The 23,871-nt window shown below is 40.4% G+C and overlaps 2 protein-coding genes across 2 annotated transcripts; one reads left to right on the forward strand and one right to left on the reverse strand.

Moving 5' to 3' along the window:
• Nucleotides 1–28: 28 nt before the first annotated feature.
• LOC106849519 (uncharacterized) lies at nucleotides 29–12,916 on the forward strand. Its single transcript, XM_014870179.2, has 7 exons — nucleotides 29–142; nucleotides 1,961–2,128; nucleotides 3,361–3,450; nucleotides 5,326–5,396; nucleotides 6,135–6,298; nucleotides 8,151–8,261; nucleotides 10,140–12,916. Exons 2-7 carry the CDS (start codon nucleotides 2,004–2,006, stop codon nucleotides 10,233–10,235), a joined length of 657 nt encoding a protein of 218 aa, XP_014725665.2. The 5' UTR covers nucleotides 29–142; nucleotides 1,961–2,003; the 3' UTR covers nucleotides 10,236–12,916.
• On the reverse strand, nucleotides 10,657–22,674 carry IRAK1BP1 (interleukin 1 receptor associated kinase 1 binding protein 1). The gene is made up of 4 exons (XM_014870198.2): nucleotides 22,359–22,674; nucleotides 15,839–15,904; nucleotides 11,910–12,040; nucleotides 10,657–10,972 (listed from the first exon to the last, which is right to left on the reverse strand). Exons 1-4 carry the CDS (start codon nucleotides 22,623–22,625, stop codon nucleotides 10,702–10,704), a joined length of 735 nt encoding a protein of 244 aa, XP_014725684.1. The 5' UTR covers nucleotides 22,626–22,674; the 3' UTR covers nucleotides 10,657–10,701.
• Between the last annotated feature and the right edge of the window lie 1,197 nt (nucleotides 22,675–23,871).

Genomic DNA, 23,871 nt, shown 5'->3' on the forward strand with positions numbered 1-23,871 from the left:
GAGGCACGGCATGAGGCTGGGCTACAGGGTCGTGTTAGGACACATTTTGCATAAACTTCACATGAGAGCGCTACCGCCTGACTTCTATTCACAGCCGGCTCAAGCCACTTGTCCATTCGCATTCACAGAAAAAATTACCTAGGTAAGGAAGCAGAAAATGTTATTTTCGTTAGGTTAGACTGCAGAAATAAATTTGAACTTTTCCTTTATTTTAATCTCGGGTGCTTGTTGCGTTTTGAGATTATGAAATCGTGATCCCGTCTGTCTTGAGAGCTTTTTGTGCGCGGGAAAGACGAGAGCAGGGGACAACCTGCAACCTGGCTGAGAGCCTGGCCCAGGGTCAGGCTCGGCGCTCGCCTCTCCGGGGTCCTTTCGGGCATTGTCGTGCAGGGGTGGGCACAACCTCCTCCCGGTCCTCCCTGCCGCCCGGAGCGGGGCTGGGAGCGGGGGGATCAGCGGGAACGGGGCAGGAGCTGCGGCTCCCCCGGGCTCGGAGCTGCTGCGGCTCGGCCCCGCTCGGGGGGTGCAGGCACAGCGCGCTTCTTGCGGCTGCTCGGGTGCTTCGGAACACGAACAAAAATGTTTTGATTCGGGTAACTCGCTATATGCTACCGCCTCCTTTCTGTCTGGGGGATCCGGCTGCTCAAAAAGCCGATTTTAGAAACAGGAGGAAGATGTGTAGCGGCAGAAGTTGTACGGCTGTGCTGTGTAAGCGCTGTGGGCAGCGCCGTCAGCGATCCCCGGGTCCTGTCCAGCCCTCCGGCCTCTCGGGGCGCCCATGGCTATTTGGTTGAACTGTAACTCTTCTTCCCCCCCAAACACACGAGGCTAAACAAGTACTCTACAACTGCTGATAATGTCTGAAAGGAGATTAGTTTTTTTTCACTGCTGGTGACTCAAGCAGGTGATGTAAAAATCAAAAATACAGTTTGTGGTGAGACTTCCTCACACACTAAGATATTTCCATATTCACTACAATATTCTTTGAGCTTCCTTTGGCATTGTTTTGTCATCTTGACTACTTTTGCTGGGCAATTTTCATAAATCTACCTTCCCATGTGCTGTGTATATTACAGTAACCCAAATTATTTTGTATGTTACATAAATTAGGACAGCAGGATCTAGAAGCAACTTGGACACAACTGTAGTGAATTGCTTCTGCTTGCAGGCTGAGTATTCCAGTCCAGGAGAGAGTAGGAGCTGCAAGAGCTGCTCCTGGAGAACACAGAATGGGTGAACAATGCAGTAACCTGGGTACTCTGAGAACACCTATGTAAAAGACGTCTCAAATTTCAGCACATCTTAGTTCTGATTTGAAAAAGCCTCACAGATGTAAAGACAGTAAACGTGCACCTCAGGTGAAGGTGAATATCTTGGTTGTTTGGGGAAGGAGGAAAGAGTCATGAATATGCACTAGTATGGTATTTCAGGTGCCTATGGGAAAGAGGTGATGTCAAATCCTTTTCTAACCTAGTGGTGGGACTGTGACACATTATCAACGTAGTACAATGCTGTACGGGCTTTCAATCTGAAAAAAACCCCCTTCGTTCTCTCAGATGTGCAATTATCACTGAATCTAAACAGATTTTTTTTTGAGGCCATCAATCTGGTATGCCAGACATGTTTAATGCACTGAATCAGATGATTTTTCATTTTTTCTCTCTGTTTACAGACAAAAAACATGCCTGTTTAAATCTTAAAAACAGGTTTTTACTTTGTCTTGTGACGCAGTCTATTTTAGTCTTCTATTAGTTTTTATAAGTACCATAAAATTTAATGCAGTTAAAGTGGCCTAAATTAAGTGTGCTCCAGCTGTAACTGAAATGCCTGAGTACAGATTGTACATTATGTTGTGAACCAGCAAAACAACTGGAAGGAAACTTTTATGTCCTGCACGTCTAGCAAAGCTCACAGCTACATATTTTGTATCTTTTAAAAATTTTTCTCTTCCTCTTTTCAGAGTAGGGAGCGGTGAAGTGTGTTTGACGAAGCTTCCTGTTGGAATGCCTCACATCAATGCAGCTGCAGCCCTGCAGATTTCCATGCTGCTCTTTGCATTCCCTGCACAGTATTTCATTTCTCAGTGGTACGGAACAGACTCTGCTGAGCGCATCCAAAGGACAGAAAGGTTGTAAGACTCACCTTCCCTACTGCATTTATTTGTAAGAGTTCTCTTTCTCATTCCCAATGATACTTCATCCTGGAAAGCTGGAGTGTGGGTGGATTGGCTATTCTTATACAAAACCAATATTTAAATCATACCTCAGGCATTTTTGTGGCTTAATATGACTGTATTTTGTTGCCTAAGGATGTCTTTTAAAATTCAAATAGCAATTGTTGTTTCCTTCACATAAAAATCTTATTAATCTGCATGAATGCCTTAATCTCGTTCTTTTTCAGGACATTCCAATATACATTACTAAGGGTCATGTCCCTTTCAAAAGATGAAAATCAAGCACTTGATTAACATTAGTTCTAATTTTCTGTCACCTTTTGACACTAACTGTTATAAAATACTTTCTTGCATGGTATGACTCAATACAGACTCTTAACCAACGAAATTCACTCACAGTAAATTACTTAAGGCAGTGACAATGGTAAGAGTTAAGTAAGGAGTGCCATTTTGTTTATGAATTAAGAGGCTGTGTATTGACAGAATCCCACAAGTATTATCTCCAAACAAAAAGTGGAGACTATTACATCAGATCCAAATTTTTGATAGTGGTGTCCATTAGCAAACCTTGGCATTTTGAAAATGAACCATGCAAAGAGAGACTCAGCTGTAAATGTGGCCTGTGCCGTGCGCTGGCTGTGTGGTTAATCTGTGGAATTCCAATACACGAACCAGGAAGAGCAAAAGATTGGCGTGATGAAAAAATAACTAAACTTGGCTTATGCATAAAGACCCAGCATGAAATAATTTTCAGGCCTCATGGCATGAGTCAACCACTTATTATTTAGATTTATGCAAAAACCTGTAGGCTTTTTTTAATAGTCTTTTGATTATGTACACCATCTAAAAAAATATCTCATGTTCACTATTTTCAATTAACAGTTGAAGCTGCAGAATCTGAATGCAATTTAACAATTCCTATGGTCTGAATACAGGAAGAAAGCAATCTTGTAATGAAAAATGGTATTTTCCAAAATTTACATACCATTTACTGGTACAAGTGATGATTGAAAGAACATTCATTTGCAGCATTGATATTAATCTTGAGGAGAAATTGTTCATGGTCACTGACCCTTTCTTCCTCTTTGCTACAGAAGTGGAACTTCAAAGTTTCAGTATTAAAAATCTGTATAAGAATACTAGAGAAAGTTTTAAAAACAGTATGATGATCATTTTTATTCCTAAAGGATAATTGCCTCTTGGAGCATCTCAACAAGATCTTACTTGAGTCCAGATGCATGGGCAGATCGTTTAAGTCTGTGGCTCTCAAAGACAAGGTAGGGAGTTACTGTCTGCACTTAAGAGACTCAGACATGGTCTGTTCTGAGCAGGAAGGTCTGTTGTGGGGGAAATAAGTGACAAAGAGGAAGTATCTCTCATTTGCTTCTTGAGACTGATCTGGAACTTTCTATCAGTTTTAAGAAAACCTTGTGCTTATATTCTACACAAACATCAAAACTGAACTCCGTGTGAAACTAAATGTAACTCATGGCAGTGATCCTTTACATGTTATCCTTGAAATTTATCTGACTGAAGGCAGAACACTTAATGACTGTAAGCAACTACATGTTTGTAGGATAAGATACTAAAGCATTGGATGGATATCTTATGCTCTATATTGTAGTTCAAGAAAATCTGAATTAGGAATAACAGATGGAAAATCTGTGGGCTAAGAAGTGAAATATTTGCAATGTAAAAATGATTGGTCTAGAAAAAGTAAAATTATATCCATTTACACATACACACCATTTTAATTTAAGAAGACTGTTCATGGACTTCTTTTGGTCGTTGAAGAGCTTATTTGTGAGATTTAATTCTTATACAGTAGAAATATTCCCAAGGTTTTACTTTGTATGAACCTTCAGAGGTCCTTTATTCTCAATCCATGTACAATAATCAAGGTTGTCAAGTCCTCTGAACTGTGGAGGATCCTGACTTAGTTTTGCTCCCAGCAAAACCTAGGGGAATGGTCTGTGAATGGAATCAGAAAGTGTGCTTTTCTTAGGTTCACCACAAATTGCTTTTAAACTTTATGGAAAGCTCCATGCATATCTAAAGATAAAGCCTACAAAGATCAAATGATCCATTGATTATTTGTATATAGTTGTAGCTGTTTGTGTCTTCTCAATATTTTATAAAGAACTGGTTATCCTAAAAATAATGTCATTTGAGACCTTCCATATTAGCTGCTGTTCCTAACAAAGGATTTGGACATGTTAAGATTTTGCCCATTCCTCTTTCTGTTAAGAGGTATTTGTCAGCCTTAAGTCTTTCTACACATTTGAGCTAAGCCAAATCACTAATTTTTTTTTTTTTTGTAAAAAGCATTTTTTGCACAGGAACCTGCTCTCACTTTCTCCAGGCAGGATGAAGGGAGTAAGACTCAAAGACACCATCAGAGAGGAAGGAGATTAGGACAGCCTGTAGTTCTTTGGCACCAACGGTTTGCTGGCTAGTGTGGATGGAGAATGTTACCCAAACATCTCTGTTCATAGACTGCTGCTGCTGTTACACTGCCAGCAGAAGGAAATGTTCCATTTTCTTATTGTTTCTTTACACTTTATCTTTTTCACTATAGCAATGAAAAACGTTAGCCACTTCCCCTTTCTAAACATGTCTGTCCCCTACTCCCCACCCTTTACATTCAGATGAAATTCAGTCTAGTGCAGCAGGAAAACCAACACCTACTGCAGCCTCAGGCAGGGACTCATTGCCAGGGACTGGTATATGGTAAAAATTGGTTTATACTGGCATGGACAAGGGACTGCCTTGCCCATACCAGTATAAACCAATTTTTAAAGACCTTACAAAAGATACTGAAGAATCACGCTATTAAAGTGCAGAATAGTGTTTGCTCACCTGTATCAAATTAGTGGGTTTCCTCTGATATAAAAATTCTAATGCAACTGTACAGTAACATATTGAAAGAAATTAGATTAATATTATTTTTTTCTGTTGGAACAAGTTCCGTTTTATTGTGTATTCCTTAGAAGTGTTTTTAATGTAAAACTCATATGGGCTTCAAATTGTAGGGAAGTTTGTATTAAAGGCTTTGCAGTATCCCACTTAGAATAATTAACCTTCTGATTATTACTAAAACTCAACTTCTAAAGAACTTGTTTATATGTTGAATTATTAATTTCACATTTTAGGAATTGGTACTATGGAGAGAGCAAAACTAAAAGTGGTGAAAATGAAGCAAAACCCCATTCTTATATTGCAGGTATTGAAGTTTTTGCAATCCTTTTGTATTTTACTTATGATGCTGTCTGTAAGGCTTCTATAGTGGATTTCTATAGTTAATTTGTAAATGGCAGACTCTTTTCCTCTTTTCATCTCTTTAAACATGATTGACAATATTCAGTAAACATAACAGGAGATAGAAAATCCAAGGCCTCTTCCCCGTAGAGTACGAATATGATGTAACTACGTGTATGTATTTTACTGAATACATCAGTGTATGTATTTTGTGTTGACCTACAAAACAGTGGTACAGCTTTCACTTGATTCAAATGAACTGATTTAGATCAATTTCATAAAAGGAAAATAAATAGTTGACCACTTTATTCCTGGAAAAAGTCCCTAATCAGACTGAATAGAAGAATTCTGTGATCTAAACTGGCAAAAAAAAAAAAAAAAGCCACAATAAGTTACCACATGTAAGCACTGTAAAATACTGTATGCAAGGCTTAAGTAATTGTCAATGCATACATGTGTTAATGCTTTCTAAAACTCTGTTAAGATGTCATATCAAATGTATACAATAGAATAGTGTCTTTCTTAGTGGATGTTCCTTTGTAAAATAGAGTAATTAATATTCTGGGTAGAAAAACAAAGCACCTTTCTTTACTTCCTCTATTAATTTTAAGTTCTCTTAAAAGTCAGAATAATTTCTGTTAAAATGTTTAATATAACTGATCAAACTTGCATCCTTGTTACGTCTCTTTTTTTGTTAAATTAGAATCAACTCATGTTCACAGTCCAAAGCCTGAATATATCAAGTTCGGTGTGGGCCAGGTAATAATTCACAGAAGATTTGGCTACTCAGGAGTCATTGTTGGATGGGATGTAAAAGCTAATAATCCAGAAGGACAACTGCAACCCATATATCCTCCAGTGAAACAGGTTTGAATGTACTAAACTCTTGCTTTATTAAGATGTACACAGAATAACTCAGGTTAACATACCCTCAGAAACACTGTTACAGACCAACTTCCTGCTATCCTAGTGGGAAATACTCCCGAGTTCTGTATCACCTGTGCAGCTGAGTGGTACCTTTGCTGCTTCTGCACTGTGGTCCCAGTACAGCTTGGCTTTTACACCACTGACTGACTAAGCTTTGCTGGTCAGGGCTGTAGTGGACATATCTCAAATTAAAATTGCTCCCTTTTTATACATAGTGTTGTATTTAAAGTACCAGTGTCAACCTATGATGTCTAAAGGGATTTCTCCTGCTGTGTGCTAAAGGTGAGAAGCTGCTAAGTCCTTTATCTAGTTATCCATAATTGGTGGCATCTTCACTGCACCTGAGAAATGCAAGTAATCCTCTGCATTTAATCAGTTTCAGTGGGAAAGCAATGTTTTTGAGGACCTGGTTACTTGGAGTGTAAATCTATTTTAAAACACATTTTTGTTAGAATTCTTAAAGCCTCTGAATTTCTTGCTTAAGTCCTTGTATTTGAAAATCAGATCCTAAATCTGTTGAGAGTGCTAATCTGGTAATGCAATGCTGCATACTCTGCATGCCACTGACATGCTGCTTAAGTGGCAGGAAGTTAACACTAATAGTTAAGTCAGGGGACTGAAAATGAGGAAAACATTAAAATCTTCGCTTATAGCAGAAAATTCATGTTCAGCTGGGTACTGACATTCAGTATCATTTTGTGCATTTGGTTCATTCCCTGATGTAATTTTATCCAACTGTCACTCATCTTTGGCTTCTAAAACACCTGCATCCTTTCTTTCTTTTCTCCTCTCAATAGTGCTATCACGATCTGAACCCCCAAGAATTTCCCAGCAGACACTGATTCTTTTTATGTACCTTACACTGTTCTGCTGTCCCAGCAGCCTTGTGTTCATCTTTTTTGTTTTAATTTCAAGAGCAATTACAAGGGGTTTAAGTGCCTTTTGTTGGTTTCTTAATTGCCTTGCCTATCACATCATAAGCACCTTGCAAAATGCCTTCTGACCTTTAGGTAGCAGCTTACTAAGCTTGGTCCTTGTAAATGCCTCAAAACATCAGCCAGGTTTTCAGCCCAACTTTTCCTTGCCTTCCTGTGCCTTCCAGATCTTTAGGAAATCACTGGGCAGAGGCCACTGCTTGCCCATTGATCGACACTGATTGCTTCATAAACTCCATCTCTATTCATCCATCACTTTTTTGTGTTTAGATTGTGGGTTACTTTGGGCAGGAATATTTATGGATAGCAGTGAATATCATGGCCCATATTCCCCGGCCCAGGATTTCTTTTCATAGGCACTTCTTTGTGGGAAGATTCATATATATACACACAGAAGCTGCTTTAGCTCTCTCCAGGATCAGGACCATGGTTATTGGAGGTGGCAGTATGTTCTGAACTTGTCTCTTCCTCTCTGGAGTTCAGTTGTCACTTGTGAAGAAAGAAGGGTGGTAGCAGATGGCCATGGGGCCTTATGTACAAAAAGCAAGGATGTTATAAGTCTCATTTCTTCCAAGTCTCGTTTTTCCGTAGAAAAAAGTTAATTAAACTCTTGACTCTCAAAAAATGTTTCAGATATGCTAAGAACTTTGTGTGTTGCAGTTCTGACTGCTTTATATTTAATTCTGACATTGGTAAAATCATAAAAATTAACTGGCTGTATAGATACACATATATACATACAAGTATCTCGAGTGGATTTAGGCTCTGTAAGCCCACTGAAAGTTAACTGATTATAATATGTAATCTTTAGTCATCATATCTCTTTGAGGCTATTTATTTTCTTTCTATTTTTACAGAATCTAAAAGATACTCCTCACTATCGAATTCTAATTAACAAAGCAAATGGATTTGGAAAATCTACAGCTTATGTTCCTGAGGAAGAGATAACAGTTATTATGGGATTAGAGGTAGTATTAATTTTTATTCAGTTGCAACTTGATTGTTATCCTGTATGCTTAAAAGTTGGCTGACCTTTGGCCTAATAGATACTATCTAGGATGCAAAGTTAGTGAAAATTAATAGAGAAAGCAGATAAATCACTGCTGTACTTTCAAGCATGGGTTTTTGGATGCTGGTAAATGACCAAACTCAGGTACTACCCACTTCAAAGTGGGTAGTAAGTAGTGCTGAGGTTTGTAAGTGTTTGAGTAACTTGATTTCCGTTATGTATAGGCTGTTGCAGACACAGACTTTAGTTTTGTGATTTCTGGCGATCTAGAGAAGTATGTTGGTTTCTCAATTCTACTCTGAAAAATCTGCATTTCAAACAGTTCCTGCTCAACTGCTGCCCAGATTGAAGAATGTCTCCCTTCTTAACTGCAAAACTCTTTGGGAGGCAAAAATTGTGTTTTGTGCACAGGGTTGAAGTAGCTTTTGATTCCCAGCTTATGCAAGGCACACTTGATTTTTAAACTAGTCTGAAACTCTGATTCAGAAAACAGCCTTCAGGCATGCATGCCACATACAGGTGGCTTTTTGCAAGGGCCCCCTATGCTGTTGTGGATGCCTTCTTTGTGGATAGTGGCAAAGTCCGTATTTAACATAACAGCAAGTAGGTGAACCATTAATCTAACAGGAGACGCTGGGTCTAGTCAAACAGAACAGATTCAAATTGGTATCCTCTGCCTTTTGGGAAAATCTCCCAAAAGAATTGTGTAAGTCAGACTGGTCTAAAGACTCTCCCTGCTCTCTCTCAAACCTGCTGCTGCACATAAAGGACTCCTCTCAACCACAGTATGACACAATCACCTCTTTTATTTGGGAGAAGCCTTAGTTCAGTCCATTTTGTTTTAGTCACCAATTGTAATACAGAATATGCCAACATGCCTGAATTTAGGAGCAGAAACTATGCTGTTCCAGATGAGTATCATAAATATTTAAAACTAGATTCTGATTCTGCGCACACTGTCTAAAAAATGCACCTTTCACTATGCCAGTTAGCTAGCTACCTTCAGTTTCCTTTATATTCCATGGGGAGAAACAGATACTTCATCTTAAATATTTACCTTGTGGAATTAGCTTTTAAGGTATCAAATTGCTTTATTCACCTGCGTGGCAGGTTAATTCTCTGACTGAGATTATTAGAGAAACTGTTGGTAACAAGCTCACAAAACCAGATATTTCAAAGTTGTCAAGCTGATATTAATAACAGATGGTGAGTCATGCCTCAAGTTCAAAAGGTCTATGGATTGCCCTAACTCAGCCTTTTCTACAGCCTCATAGGCACAGTAATTTTGTGAAGAGTTGAGAAATCAGAAGATGCTTATGTCATGACCCTTTCCCAGCAGATAGTTCTGAGCCCCTCACCGTGGGCTTCCTGCATCAAGACAAGACTTGGATTGTCCTTGGTGGGTTTGCATCTTCATGTTGGACCTAAGGCCATCACCATTTCCTAATGTCATCACGATTTTCCCCAATGCTTCTGTACTGTTCCTGCTGCCTCATTGGATTAGATAGCTGATCCAGCTAAAAGAAATACCAAATACCTCTAGTAACAACACGAGTGGGAACTACTTCAGTAAGAAACAGTGGTGATTTTAAACACTGATGCTGTGTAAATCTAGCTTGTAACATTTCATGAGATCTCTTCTGGAGAGAACTGCTATTCTGATGACAGAAATTCGGTTATGGTACACAGAAAATGCCATTGAAAGTACCTCTACGTACATTAAAAACTCTTCAGGAGTTTTCAAACAGTGTAGTAACTTCAATAACTCGTTTAATTATCAGTTTATATTTATTGCCAATTCTGATACTTCTTTAACTTGAAGTATTTTTTTTCTCAGGTGTATCACCCTGATATGGAAACCTACTTCAGTGGATATGATGGCTCAAAATACATTATGCAGCCATGGTTGAAAAAACTCTACCCTCATGACTGAGTACTTCAGTGTCTGTACATGTAATGTACGTCCAGACAACAGATGTCCTTTTTAAAATTGAGCAAACAGACACCAGGATAAAATGTGTATTTTTTTTCCTATGATGAAATAAAACATTCCTAAGCAGGTTTTATGTTGAACACTCAATTTTGTCAGAAGCAAACACACTGCATGTTCAGTTTGCCGTGTCTCAGCAATGAGGATTAATTTCCTTCCAGTTTTGGGACGAAAGGTGTAAATGTAGTGCAGTTTCAGCCATGATTGCCAAACGTTTGGCACATCAACTATCTTGATGTTTTACAGGGGCCAGGGAACAAAAATGAGCAGTTGTGAACTGTACTTTCAGAATTAACTGCAACCTTAATTTTAGGGGATAGACTTAACATAAGAATGAAGTAAAAAAAAAATCAAAAAGCACAAGCAAGCATAAAAATTTTATTAAGAAAATGTATTGGTTTTGAAGGTTCTAGAGCAACTTGTGTCTCCTATTTTCTTTTCCCTTTATCTCAAACACAGCAAACACTCTACAAGAAGCATAAGCTGTAGAATTCTGGATTCTTTCCTGCAGAGTCAGTGAATCAGCAGACTGTGACAAGTGATTGTCTACGTGGCCTCCCCATTCTTTTGTTTCTTCTTCTTTTATCAATAAAGGCTTTCCCAATGCCTGGCCAAACAGTCGACAAACTTCCTGGGCTTTCTGGCGTGTGTTTCCAACGGCAGTGACACACACTTGACGGCTGAGAGGAAGAAGCAGCAGCACAATAACAAACAGGTCCAACTCATGTACCAGTGTTCCTGCCAAGATTTTTTTTAATGTCGCATGTTTTGTAACTGCAGAGATGCTAAGGCACATCACCTTCCCCCAGCTTTTGGGCCACAGCTTGGGTATTGAGGGGAGAGTGTGTGGAGGAAATGTCAGCGTTGTCACTAGATCCGATGAGATCAAGGATTTCTAACACCTGTATGCTGCAGGCATCCACACTGAGTTGTGCAGAGCAAGAGTTCAGCCCTTGCTCCAGGCATTTCAGTGGCTCAGCTGCAAGGTATACTAGCACCTGCTTAACCTCACTGGCCATATCTCCTGATTTCCTGTAGATACCTCTGACATTCACTTTTGGCATCTCTGGAACCTTTAACGGCAGCTAATTAAGCTTGCTTCTTGGACCAGGCAGTTCTTTTCTTAAAAGAGGCAAAACCCCAACCAAGACTAAACTTCCTTCTGTCCCTCCCACTTAGTGGGAGAAGCCTGGACTGAGAATAATCAGTGCCACACCCGATTCTTTCCAGATCATGTCAGCAGCTAACAGTAATGGGAATTGGCAAGGGTACTTAAAATTATCAACATCTGGTAACACACTTGCACCCTCATGAATAAATACAAATGAAATCTACACACGATGATGTAATCAAAGCCAAATTCTGTTGACCTAAGATTCACAGCAGATTATACTCCAGTGGAAATCAGTGGGAAAATAATTTTTATTACATTCTGCTTTTGCACAAGAACAAATTCTATCTGCTAGGCTGAACAGCATTAATTTATAAGTTATACTTAAATCTCTAGCATAAATATTAATAGGTGTGAAGGAAACTACTTGCTCCCATTGCAAACAGCATAAATTATGTATTCATATTAAATGAGGCTGTAAGATTTTGGTGGGTGAGAGAACTTACCGAAGGGTGTCTATGGCTTCTGGTGTATGGTAGAAATGAGGTGGATTGATGGTAACAGAGGTTCCTAACTTTTCAATGAGTAGATTGCAAACATTCTGCATTTGTCCGAAATCACTGAATATGATACAGACCTGGGAGTGAGCGAACAGACAGCACGTAAATAATATTTTCATTTTCCACTGACTCAACACTTTTATTTAAATGAGGCCAGACATCTACAAGCTAACTAAATATAATAGTCCTGTATACAACTCCAACATTTATGAGCTTATAAGAATTCTATACAGCTCTAGAGACTAGTATTAGGCTTGCAAGAGAAAGTTCATTAAATGGGTTAAAACTGAGGATTTAGAAATCCCTTTCTGAAGAAATATGGTATTCTTGGTATGCAGACAATCTGAACAATGAATGTGCTCTTTGGTGCACATGACTAGATGCATCCTGGTTTGTCCCTTCTTAGATTGCTAGATGTTAATTATGCAGAAGCTCAAGAAAAATGATATGGAAAGCATTGTGCACAAAGGAAAACTACATTTGAATTCCAAGCATAAAGAAACCTCAGCTATGAGATTAAGCTAAGCCCAGCCCAGTTCAGCTTGCAGGGAGCTCCAAATCCTTTGTTGTCTGAACAGACTCACAGCAGTGCCAAGAGTGAACTGGGCACTTCAGACTTGGATTAAAAACAATTTAAACACCTAGCTGTCTCTGGCTTCAAAAAGCACTAAATGAAGATGCATTAGGAATTGAGGTCCTTCCCAAATGTTATGAAGCAGGAATTACTATCAACCCTGGAGCCAGAGCCCAACAGTTTTCCTGGTGGAAAATCCAGCCAGGCAGCAACTTTCCAGGCAGGAGCCAGCTTTTCTCTGTGGGAAAGCAGAGCTGCCAGGACTGAAGCAATGACACTGATCTGATACAGCATTCTGGAATCAGAAATAAACCCTAGATCCCTAACTCTTTTTTTAGAAAAACTAAAACCTCATCTTCACTTCCAGTGCAGTGCTCTCACGATGAGTCAGGTTCACCTTCTCTCTTATCCCTGACTCGCTTCTTTTTGCATACTAATACAGCTTCCACAGGAGTGGAAGAAAAAGCCTGCAGTAAAGAAAATTCTACTGCCAATACCTGTGACATACAGCTGCCCCCATGGCTGCTGCAATCTATGCATCACTCTACCCCAGTGAAGGGATATGACACAGAAATCCAAGTTACAGCATGTCAACTGCACTGCAGCAGCTTCCTGTGTGCATACCAGAGATTTATCTTGTGGAGAATGAGATAGTTCAAGGAAGCTGAAGTGAGAGAGGAGGGAGCTACTTCATATTCAGAGTAAGGTAAAGAGCAGTTATTGACAATTATCACAAAGTAATTAATGGTCCCATCTTGCTACCCTTGATAGCCTTCTGCTGTAGTACCTGAACCTTATTCTGGCTTGGATCCTTGCACTGGTTTAGTGGCTCTGAAAGGTGCAGTCTCAATTGAACAGAGACTGAAGATACACCTACAGCTTTTTCTTCAGCAGGAGTTCTTTCCATAGATATAAAAAGCATACATCTCCCTGTGATGTTTTGCCAGAAAACTGTCATAGCTGTATTTTGAGGAAAGTCTCACTATGAGGACTGTCATAGTGTTTTCCAGATTGCCATCAGCATTTACAAGATTTACAAGATTTACAGATTTACAAGATCCTTCTAGGAGATGAAACAAAAGAATGATGAAACAAAGAACTATGGGTTTTCAGCAGGAGATAAATTGCTCAGACTGGGGCACTTCTGGGCACTCGAACGTTACTGTTAAAAAAGAAGCACTTGATCAGGTACCCTCAGGGGCAGAAAACAACTGAGCAATAGCTAATTTTGCTGTTCTCTCTCCTAAAAACATCACAGTTTTCATTTAGAGAATACCTGAACATTAAAATGCAAAGAAATGTTTTAACTTCATCAGTTATTAAGGTTAAAAAGTGTGAGAAAGTAACATGAGGCTATGCAAAACTGTTATAGACATTCCAAGGTTTGGACAAGGCTGTAAATGACAAGAAGTTATGGTTTATAAGGAGGCAAGTGTATTAAGAAATGCACAAAACCAACATAATCTTCCTCCCATGAGAACGTCATGCAGTAGATGAACTATTATAATAAATCTATTATAGAGCTTTGTGATCTTATACACAACTTTATTCTTCTGCATATTTTCCTTTGTTATAGCATCAATTAAAATTATCTCCTTACAGTTGAAAGAATATCTTGAATTCTTCATTAAACTTTTAAATAGCCATTTTCCTGGGAATTTTTCAGTCTTCTAAAAATTCTTTATAAGACACAAATGCTAAAGAGTTTATAGAATGAAGTAAAACAGGATTTTCAAGACTTCACATATAATACAGATATAATGGCAAACTCTTTAACAGAGAAGTGGAAGTGAGTTTTAAATTCATTTATATTGCTAAAGCAGGCAAACATGCTGGTCAATGGAACTTCATTGGTTTATGAAGCTGCACTAATGAAACACGGATATACATAAAGGGAGAAGCAAGGAGAGACTAATCTCTGCATTAAGAGTGGCCACACTGCTACCTCAGTGTGCAGTGCAGCCAAAACAGCAGCACTGTGGCTGGATTCTTCCAGTCCCAACCCCAGGATCCCAGGCAACCACACAACTTTGCAACAGCAATTACAGCTGGTCCAAGCTGCTTACAAATCAACACTAAATCCAAGCAATTAGCTTTCCACATTTAATCCTTGTTGTATAAAAACTTTTGTTAAGTTCCCACTTAAGACTAAAGTTGTTTATAGAAGCTTGTCTGTAGCCTAAATAATAATTCATGTAATAGTTAATAATAGAGTTTTATTAATTTTTAAGTACAAGTCATCTAAAAGTCGTGGTGATTTAAGCTCTCAAGGTAGTAGGTGTCTCCATGAGGAAGTTGAAGTCATTCAGAACATGACACTGATGCACACCATTTAAGTATCTTAAGACTCATTTATTTTAAAATCCAAATTTTGTTCTCCAAATTCTCAATAATTCCTGTATTTACTGGTGTTATTAAGATGAGCATATGCCTTACAGCAAGCAAACTAAGGAGGCTGAACCTGTTTAAGAGGACTGTAAACCACAGCTCTATAAAACAGCTATAATTTTATTGCGGGCTTCCAGGTTTACTTTGTAAGAATCTCCAAACTTGCTGGGTAGTGATTAGAGTTTTATGGTCTAAAAAAATGCATTAGCTGAACATACATAATTTCCCTCAGTGAACGTTTCAAGCACAGCATTTATTTCCTACTATGGCAAATATATACTTCCTTTAGCAGATACTGAAGTAAATGGGATTATTCCCATAATATCTGCATTTCTGAGAGCACTTTTTACCTACAAAATTCTGAGCCAATTACCCAGGAAACAATTAGCTTTACTTTACTTAGAGCAAGCTGATGACAGAGTTGTATAGAACAGACCAAAATCCAGGTGCTATGCTACTGTGGCCTAAGCAGATCTTGCATTTGCTCCCAGTTCAAGGAGCTAAAATAATGAAAAAGAAAGCTGAGCTGGGGAAAAAAAGGTTATTAAGTCGGGCAGCTTTCTGAACTCACCAACTCCTTGCAAGAAGCAGAGGGCAGGAAGGGCTATGGGTGAAGGAGAGTTCAGAATTGTTGGTTTGCTCACACTGCCCCAGAACCAAATATGCTGGTCTGTAGCATCAGATAACATTTTAAAAGCACACATTCACCTGAGAAGAAAGCAAGCTCTGCACACAACAGAAGACTGCAGCTGAACTCTGCTATAAACTGCATTCCTTAAATAGTTTTTTTGGACTATGCTGCCATTATGCTCCTTGGTCTGAGAAAATATAATCTTCAAATTTTTATAGGTCCTTGACACACTTCTTATTCTTTTTTTTTTTAATTTTATTTTTGGTTAGGTTGAATACATACCTCTGCTTCCATTTGGTAAGTATTTTCTACTCTACTAAAATCTTCTGTTACAGTCATATTTTCTTCCTAAAACAAAGTAGAGGAATACAACCTTAAAAGACACAAATTAAGCATCTGCAGTATGTACATGATATCCTATAAAAGCTGAACTATTTTGGCATATTTCTTATGACTTTGCAACAAAAATTTTTAGTTTTCCATGCAAATATCTTCAGTTTAAAACTAGCTGGATATTGAAGATTTCTTGCATTATTCTTAGTCAATTACACAGTAGCTCTATAATGTGATTTTGCTGCTATTCCCTTAAAGAGAACAATTAGGTCACAAAAGTGGCTGCTAGGTAGAAGCTATGTGTATTAGTGTGCAATTGTAAATTCACCTGGTACAAGAATTCTAGGAGCTTTAATTAGTTTTAGAAAGTTAGTATGTGAGAGGTGCTTTTTAGGCCCCTATTTTAGGATATTTTAGCAGCAGCTTGTAGCAAGGTCATATAAACAAAGACTGAACAGCTATTATTCTGGCCTAATGGTAACCCTTGAAAAAGGCTGTTCCACCAGTGATACCTCAGCATCAACAGCAGCCACATTGGTCAACACAATGGCTGCACAGAGCACTAGCAAATCCTGTAGGACATGTAAATAAGATACTGGACTCAGGAAAATACAGAATAACTGCAGTTACATGTGAATATTTGACCAGCTTGCTACTGGTCTAACAGTCACGCATCTTTCACCCACTTCACTCCGCAGTAAACAGTTTTGAACGAACAATTTATTGTGAAATTACTCTAACATAGCAAAACAAGCACAGCCTACAGTTTAATTGCAGCTTTGCATGTAATACCCATGAACTGTAGTAAAGCAGATACCCAGCCTTTCAGTAACTAAAGAAGTTTTATTTACTGAATTTATTTGTATAGGAAATATTTCCTTCATTATTGACACATTTCAAAAGCTGCTTTTGTGTCAGAATGTTTCCTACAGATGCTCAAGTCTTCAAGTTTATCATGTAGCATGCATGCGTGCATAAGTTTATGCAAATGGCATTAACTATGAGAAGCATTTTCCTTTAAAAATATTATAGATTTTATTACCATTGCACAGCAGTCTACGAAAAACTGAAATTTCAAAATTCAACAAAGTCCTGCTTTTAGACATTTTCAGAAAATCTCTTCTAGTAAGGGAAAGGATTAGCAAGGGCCAGTAGTCAATAAAAGATGTATTTTTTCTTTTATGTGGCTGGCTGGGGTTTTCTAAAGAGTGATCAAGACAGTCTATCACCAACAGCTCATTTAATTTACAAAATGGGGCATATCTTACTATTTATGATAGAATCCAATTACAATTGCCAAGAACGATTTTTCCCCCAGAGTCTTCATATGTCCTATAGAAATTATCACGCAGAAAACACAAACTTCTATAACTAGTATCTTACAGAATTAGCTGTGCTGTAACACAACTGCAAATATAGAAAAAACGCATTTGTTTTCTCCTTTCCCCTCTCCTTAATCCTTTTTGAAAACAGGTTTTCTTTCCTGCTGAGCAGATCCAAGCCTTGGAATTTGGCTGTGCCCTCCCAAGGTTCCTGTGTATTTAAGGACACTGCCATCCTGTGGCACTAAGTGCTATGGCAAGATCGACATTATGGAGTGAAAGATCATTTTGCACCATGTATTACAAAATTTCCTTCACAGCTAGTTTTAATCCCACCAAATTTGACAGTAGCTGTATGTGCTACTGAAGATAAATGGATGAAACAATTGCTGAAGTCATAACAAGGTGGCCTTCTGTGATATATTTTCTATTACATACTTCACTTCCATTTGTGACTCGTGTTCACACAAAGATATGGAAAAGACAGGTAGGAGACAAGATAATTTTAAATTGGAATCAAGACTGAGACTACTTCAAAAGCAAACATTTTTCTTCCCTACTGTTTATATCTACTATTCATATTTTGGCTGAGGAAATACCCATTTGATTGCCACAGCCACAGAAGAAATACTTTTCACTGTGACTTAGGGAAAGCTGCACTTTAGGTGTTCTGGACATCTGGAATAACTTCCTCCATCTTCTAAATCTGTGGGCCAAGAATCACAGAAAAAAATTTAAACTAATATAACAGTATAGGTATCTCAATCACCCCAGAAGCCACTGGACAACTCTTAACAGATTCACATTTGAATTCTGCTTATAAAGCCTATTTTTTATGTGGTATCACATCACTGCTGCAGGCAGTCTAAAGACACAGAGTTGAAAAGGACAGTCAATATCCCATTGAGCATATCAAGTCTAGAAATACGCTTTGCATTCTATTTTCATTCTTTTCAATTGAACACAACCTTATTTAGCCCTTCCTCCTATCTGCTACTGCTGAACAATGTCTTCATCACAGGAAAATTGTGCCCACCCTCATGACACTGGCTGTTTATAGGAATGACTGCTCTTAGGAATTCCTCAGAAGAGAACAGAGAAAAAAAATAAATGGGTAAGTTAGCAAAAGCACACTTCAAGGAGACAAGTATGTAACAACACACTAAGAGAAACAGCCCATCTGTACATAAAATTATGTGGTCTGCTCCTGGCTAATGACTTAACAAAACTATGAGACCTTTTTACGACACACAAGCCAAGCCCGAGCAAGGGAAAGTGTTTATAGTTTGCAATGTATGCTAATGCCCGTTGGGTAATGTATGCTGGTATGTATAGCTGTAAATAAAAAATATCTGGAGACATATGAAAATGCCTCTTAAAATCTACTTGTAAGTTTGAACTGATATATCCAGTATAACTTTACATTATGAAAAATATATCTGAACAATCAGAAGAGTTAGTTTCTTCTGTCTGATCATGGCATTTTTGTTCTTGGCACTATGGAAATGGTTAATGAGAGCCTTGATGTATGCTCCTGTCTCCTGACAGTCATCCAGTGTCTCCAGTCAGTTAAGGATGGTGAGTGCCTTCTGGGATTGGGTAGCTTTGCTCCAGCCTCTCATCCCCTCACTCTGTCTGGTCTGTTTGGCATGAGATGACAGAATGATAACCCAAAACCTATGGTGAAAAAGTGTCTGCTGCTTAACAAAGAAATAATGGAAGTATATGTAACAGTTGTAACAAGAAAGACAAAAAGCATATTTGTACTCAGCAAATGCAGGGTACTCTGGACATATTTCTTTAAATATGTGCTAATATGAAAAAAGTGATGCCTTACACAGGTTTTTACCTTCATTCAGGGATATACTGACATTGGTAGATTTTCTGAGTGGGCAAACTTTAAAACAGTTTTTTAACTGATTGTATGGATGTGCATCCATAACTGTGACTCCTGAATAAGTTTTGAAATATGGAGAATATTGCACATAAATTCAAGGGAGGTATCCTAGTTCAGACAATCTCTAACCCAGAGCCTACCAGATATAGCTTGCCAGATGGTTTGTTTCATTCAATAACACTCTGACAGGTACAACAAATATTATCACTGTTATTTTAAATAAGGTGCCAATGCCAATTGTTAGATACAGCCATTAAAACAAGTGTCATCTCCACACCTCTCCCCAAATAAATCATAGGTGGCAAATATAAAATCTGTTTGCTTCTAGAGAAAGAGAAGAAAATGTTACTTTTGAGCAGCTGGGCTGATTAAGGGAGATTGCCTTGAAGGCTGCAGGGAAAGTAAAATCAATGGGGAAACCACATTCTGTGCTCTGAAGTGCTGCATATAGTTACAGCATTCTATAAATAAATGCCACTATGTGCATCTATTTCTGATTAAAATCCTGGGTAAATGTATATGGAAATCAGGTGCTGCCCCCAGGCATCCCGACAAACTGCTAATGCAAGCTCCTGCTGCTGCAAAGGTTATGCACTTCTGATCTCACAGACTTCCTACTACAGCAACAAGGGTTAAAGAAATTGTTCTGTGGATTAATTAAAAATAAATATATAGCATAGTTAGATGAATTCTAAAGAGGCCTTAGATAAGCTTGCAACAACTAGAACCATATGGAGATTGTGAAGAGAGATTAATTTTACAGTTGTCTAGAATGGTATTAGCTGCAAGTGAAGTTAGCAAACGCAGTTAGGAACAAATTGCCAGCAGTGAGAGTTGTTAGTGGAAAAGCTGCAAGGCAAATAAAAGCTCCAGCAGTAGAGTGATTTAAAACTGGATGAAACAAAGCACTAAAAATTATACCGTGGGGAACTACTCTGAAAAAAAAATAACTTCATGTTGTTTTTCTCAGAGTTCCCTAGAGCTAACACTTTGCTAACACTGAGAAACCCACAACTCAAGCAGCATTTCACAGTCTCTCAACTAAGTGGAAAAAACATTTCAATTCTCCAACACACAGTATCTCTGTAACAGAAAAAAGATAACTGTGAAATTATTGTAACTATAATAAAACACTGAATGCTCTCACATTGTAAAAACAGCCCACTCTCCACCCTGCTCCCATTACATTTCTGAACCTGACTGTTATAAACCCAAATAAAACTATTTGTTTGTCCAAGTTGTACTTCAGTTTGCAATCCTTTTTTCTAGCCTGGAGTGGTGCACACAGCCCCTCTAAAAGCACACTCACCTATTAACACCCTGCCTACTCCTTTCTGTGCCAGCCACCACACGCTGGATGATCCACGCTATCCCAGGGCAATCAGTCTCAAGTCAAAACTGGAAGTCAGTTGCTCAGACTCACTGTAGGGTAAATATCTGCAACTATCTTTTCCAATCTAGCCAGCTCTGAAGAGCTATTTAATTGCAGTCAGGACAAAAATGCCCCATTATTTGATAGCTCACCATGGTGGTGGGTACCAAGCTTGACATGTTTTCTACTAATATGAACAAATGCATGCTGAATTGTTTTGTCTTCTCCCATTCCTCTTAAAACCCACCACTTTCAACTCCTGTTAACTTGCTTAATAGACACTAAAGGCATTTAACCTGTAATCCCTTCTAAAGATGCACCAGTTTTGGCTGAATGAGTCATACTGATGGCTATAGAACCCATGACAAATCCTTCCTATGAAAGACATGCACCCAAGCATGATCAATACCCAGCCTAAAGCAGCCTCCATGTCCCCTTGCCATCTAGTCCCAGAGCTGCAATATGAGCTTTTTCAGGGGCTAAGTGGTCTTCTTTATTGCCTTCTTTATTCCTGAACAACTTGTATGGATGCTACAGCGACTGCATAACAGTTAAAAGAAAACCCCAGGTAATCCTATTTTGTTTGGAAAATGAAAAGTTGATGCCAGTACCTATCTTCCAAAGCAGGCAGTATCTGAAATGCGGGCATGCAATTTCACTGTAGGCACCTCAGTTTAGACTGAGTAACTTATTCTCTTACTTTGCATTTAGTAACTCTGCTTGCACGGTAACACCATACAGTATCAGGAAGCCCTTCTGCAATTCTTTTTATTCCACTGAATAATCTAGTGTTCATAGCAAACTCTATCATCTCCCTTTTCCCCCAGCTTATCTGTGAATACACTCAAAAGGCACAAATTTCTTAGGCAATTTCAATAAGAAGTAACTTTCCAAAACAACTGGCTATTCCATAAAGATCAGCTTTTTTTTCTGTTTTTAAGAGCCCTATGTGTGAAACACTGTCCAAAACTCTCTTGTGAAATTCAAAAACATCAGCAGCATGATTGTATGAACAAATACCACCCTTTTGGAGCATTTACTGTCTGGACAAAGCTTTAAAGGCAAGACTGTACCTTTTTCATTGTTGTGAAATTACTTCCAGAGGCTAAAAAACTCATTGTGGTAAAGGAACTTTTTGAGTCCACATGGGGCTTCTGTCACTTCAGCCATCTTGATCATATCCCATGTTTTTCAAAACCTCTCTACTTAAGTCGAACAAGAGAGGAAAGAGCTCTCTATGTATTTGCTGCTAAGCTCTGGTAATAACATAGTTACTCTGACACACACAGGTACAAGTTGTGCTGCTGTGCACAACTTTATCAAACTATCAGTTTCATCCGCATGCACGGGCGAATGCTCTGTTACATGAACAAATCACAGAATTAGGTTGGAAAAGACTTCTGATATCACAGAGTGCAACCTTTGACCGAAACACCACCACGTCAACTAGACCATGGCACTGACAGCCACGTCCAGCCTTTCCTTAACGCCTCCAGGGAGAGCGATTTCACCACCGCGGGAGTAGAAGCAGGATGGCTCTCACATGGGAAAGCCCGAGTAGCGACATGCCACTTTTTTCCGCTGGGGCTGGCATGGCTGCAGCCTTCCAAAGACAGGCAGGCTTTCCCAGCAGTGCCCCCGTGGTTCCTTAGGCAGAGGAGCGAGAGCTCCAAGCCCGTGACTCCCCTGCTTCCCGCCGGCACCAAGGCCTGCTCCGGCGGGACGGCCCCGCACCGCGCCGGCTGCCGAGCGGGACCGGGAACTGCCCCGGGAGCCGGGAACTGCCCCGGGAGCCGGGAACTGCCCCGCCCGCTGCGCCCTCGCCCTTCCCCCGGGACAGGTCCCGGCGCCTGAGCGGGCCCGGGCGGCGGAGCTCACCGGGACGCCGCGCTGGCGGGCGCTGTGGGCGATGTACTGCAGCCGGCGGGACACGCTGCTCCGCGCCTCCGCGGCCGCCTCCTTGCGGCTGCTGAGCCGCAGCGACACCCGCGCCCGGTCCGGGAGGGCGCTCAGCTCCGCGCTGCCGCTCACATGCACCTCCCGCCCGGGCAGCGCCGGGGGCCCGCCGCGTCCCTCTGGGGCCGGCGCCGGGGCCAGGTCGAGCTCGGCGAAGACGCGTGAGGGGGGCGGCGCGGGCGGCGCCATAGCCCGGCGATGGCGGCCCCTCACGGCATCATGGCAACCCGGGGGCGCCACGTCACAGCGCCCGCCCGCTCCCGGCCGGCGCCGCGCGGGCCCGCAGCCCGCCGCTCCCGCATCGCCGCGGCGTTGTTAGGGCTGGAAAACACCGCTGGGATCTTCGAGTGCAGCCTGCGGCCGGACACCACCATGGCAACTAAGCCATGGCGCAGAGTGCCACGTCCGGTCTTTCCTGAAACACCTCCTGGTGTTTCTCTCCCATCTTCCTAGACACTGCCTTCTGATGTATAATCACCCTTTCTGTGAAGAAATTCTTTGTAATGCCCAACCGAAACCTCCCTGGTGCAGTTTAAGACTGTGTGCTCCTATCCTGTCGCTGGTTGCCTGGGAAGTCCCTCTGCCCCTCGCCGAGGGGACATTGCTATGGCAGTGTCCAAGGGTGGTATCCAGCGTGAAAGTGACTAAGCACAGGACAAGGGGACAAGATTCACGCCCTCACCCAAGCAGGGTCAGCCAGAGCCGGTTGCCTAGGTCCATGTCCAGTTGAATTTTTCATATTTCAAAGGATGGAGACTCCAGAACCTCTCTGAGCAACCCAAGTCAGTGTTTGACCATACTCAGAGTAAAAATACAGGGGTTTTATGTTCGCCTGGAGTGTCATGTGTTTGTTTTAATCTGCGTCCACTGTGTCCTGTTACAGGGTAACACTGAAGGCAGCATGGCTTCCCTCTGTCCATCAGGTGTCTATACAGACTGGTACGGTCTCCCTGATCTTCCTCTAGGCTGTAGTTCCAGCTCTGTCAGCCCTCCCTTATAGGAGAGATGCTCCAATCCCTTCATCATGTTCATGGCCTTTTGTTGCACTTTCTTCAGTATGTCCATATGTTCCTTGTGTTGGGGAGTCTGGAAAACACTCCAGGTGTGCCTCACCAGTGCTGAGCAAAGGGGAAGGATCATCTCCCTTAACCTGCTGGCAATGCTTCCCCTAATCCGGCCCAGGATGCAGCTGGCCTGCTTTGCCATGGGGATCCATGATCTGCCTGTTGTCCTTTTCTGCCTTCCAGCCAGTGAAGCCCCAGTGTGCACTGGTGCACAGCATTGTTCCTCCCCTGATGCAGGTTTTGGTGTTTCCCCTTGCTGAATTTCATGAGATGTTTCTCATCCCAGTTTCTTAGCTGGTCAAAGTGACTATGAAATGAGTAGCTCAGTGGCAAACTCTGTATGTCAGATCTCGTTTGTATGAGGATTTTTG

Source organism: Sturnus vulgaris, chromosome 3 (genome assembly GCF_052056855.1).
Source record: "Sturnus vulgaris isolate bStuVul1 chromosome 3, bStuVul1.hap1, whole genome shotgun sequence".
NCBI classification, from domain to species: domain Eukaryota; kingdom Metazoa; phylum Chordata; class Aves; order Passeriformes; family Sturnidae; genus Sturnus; species Sturnus vulgaris.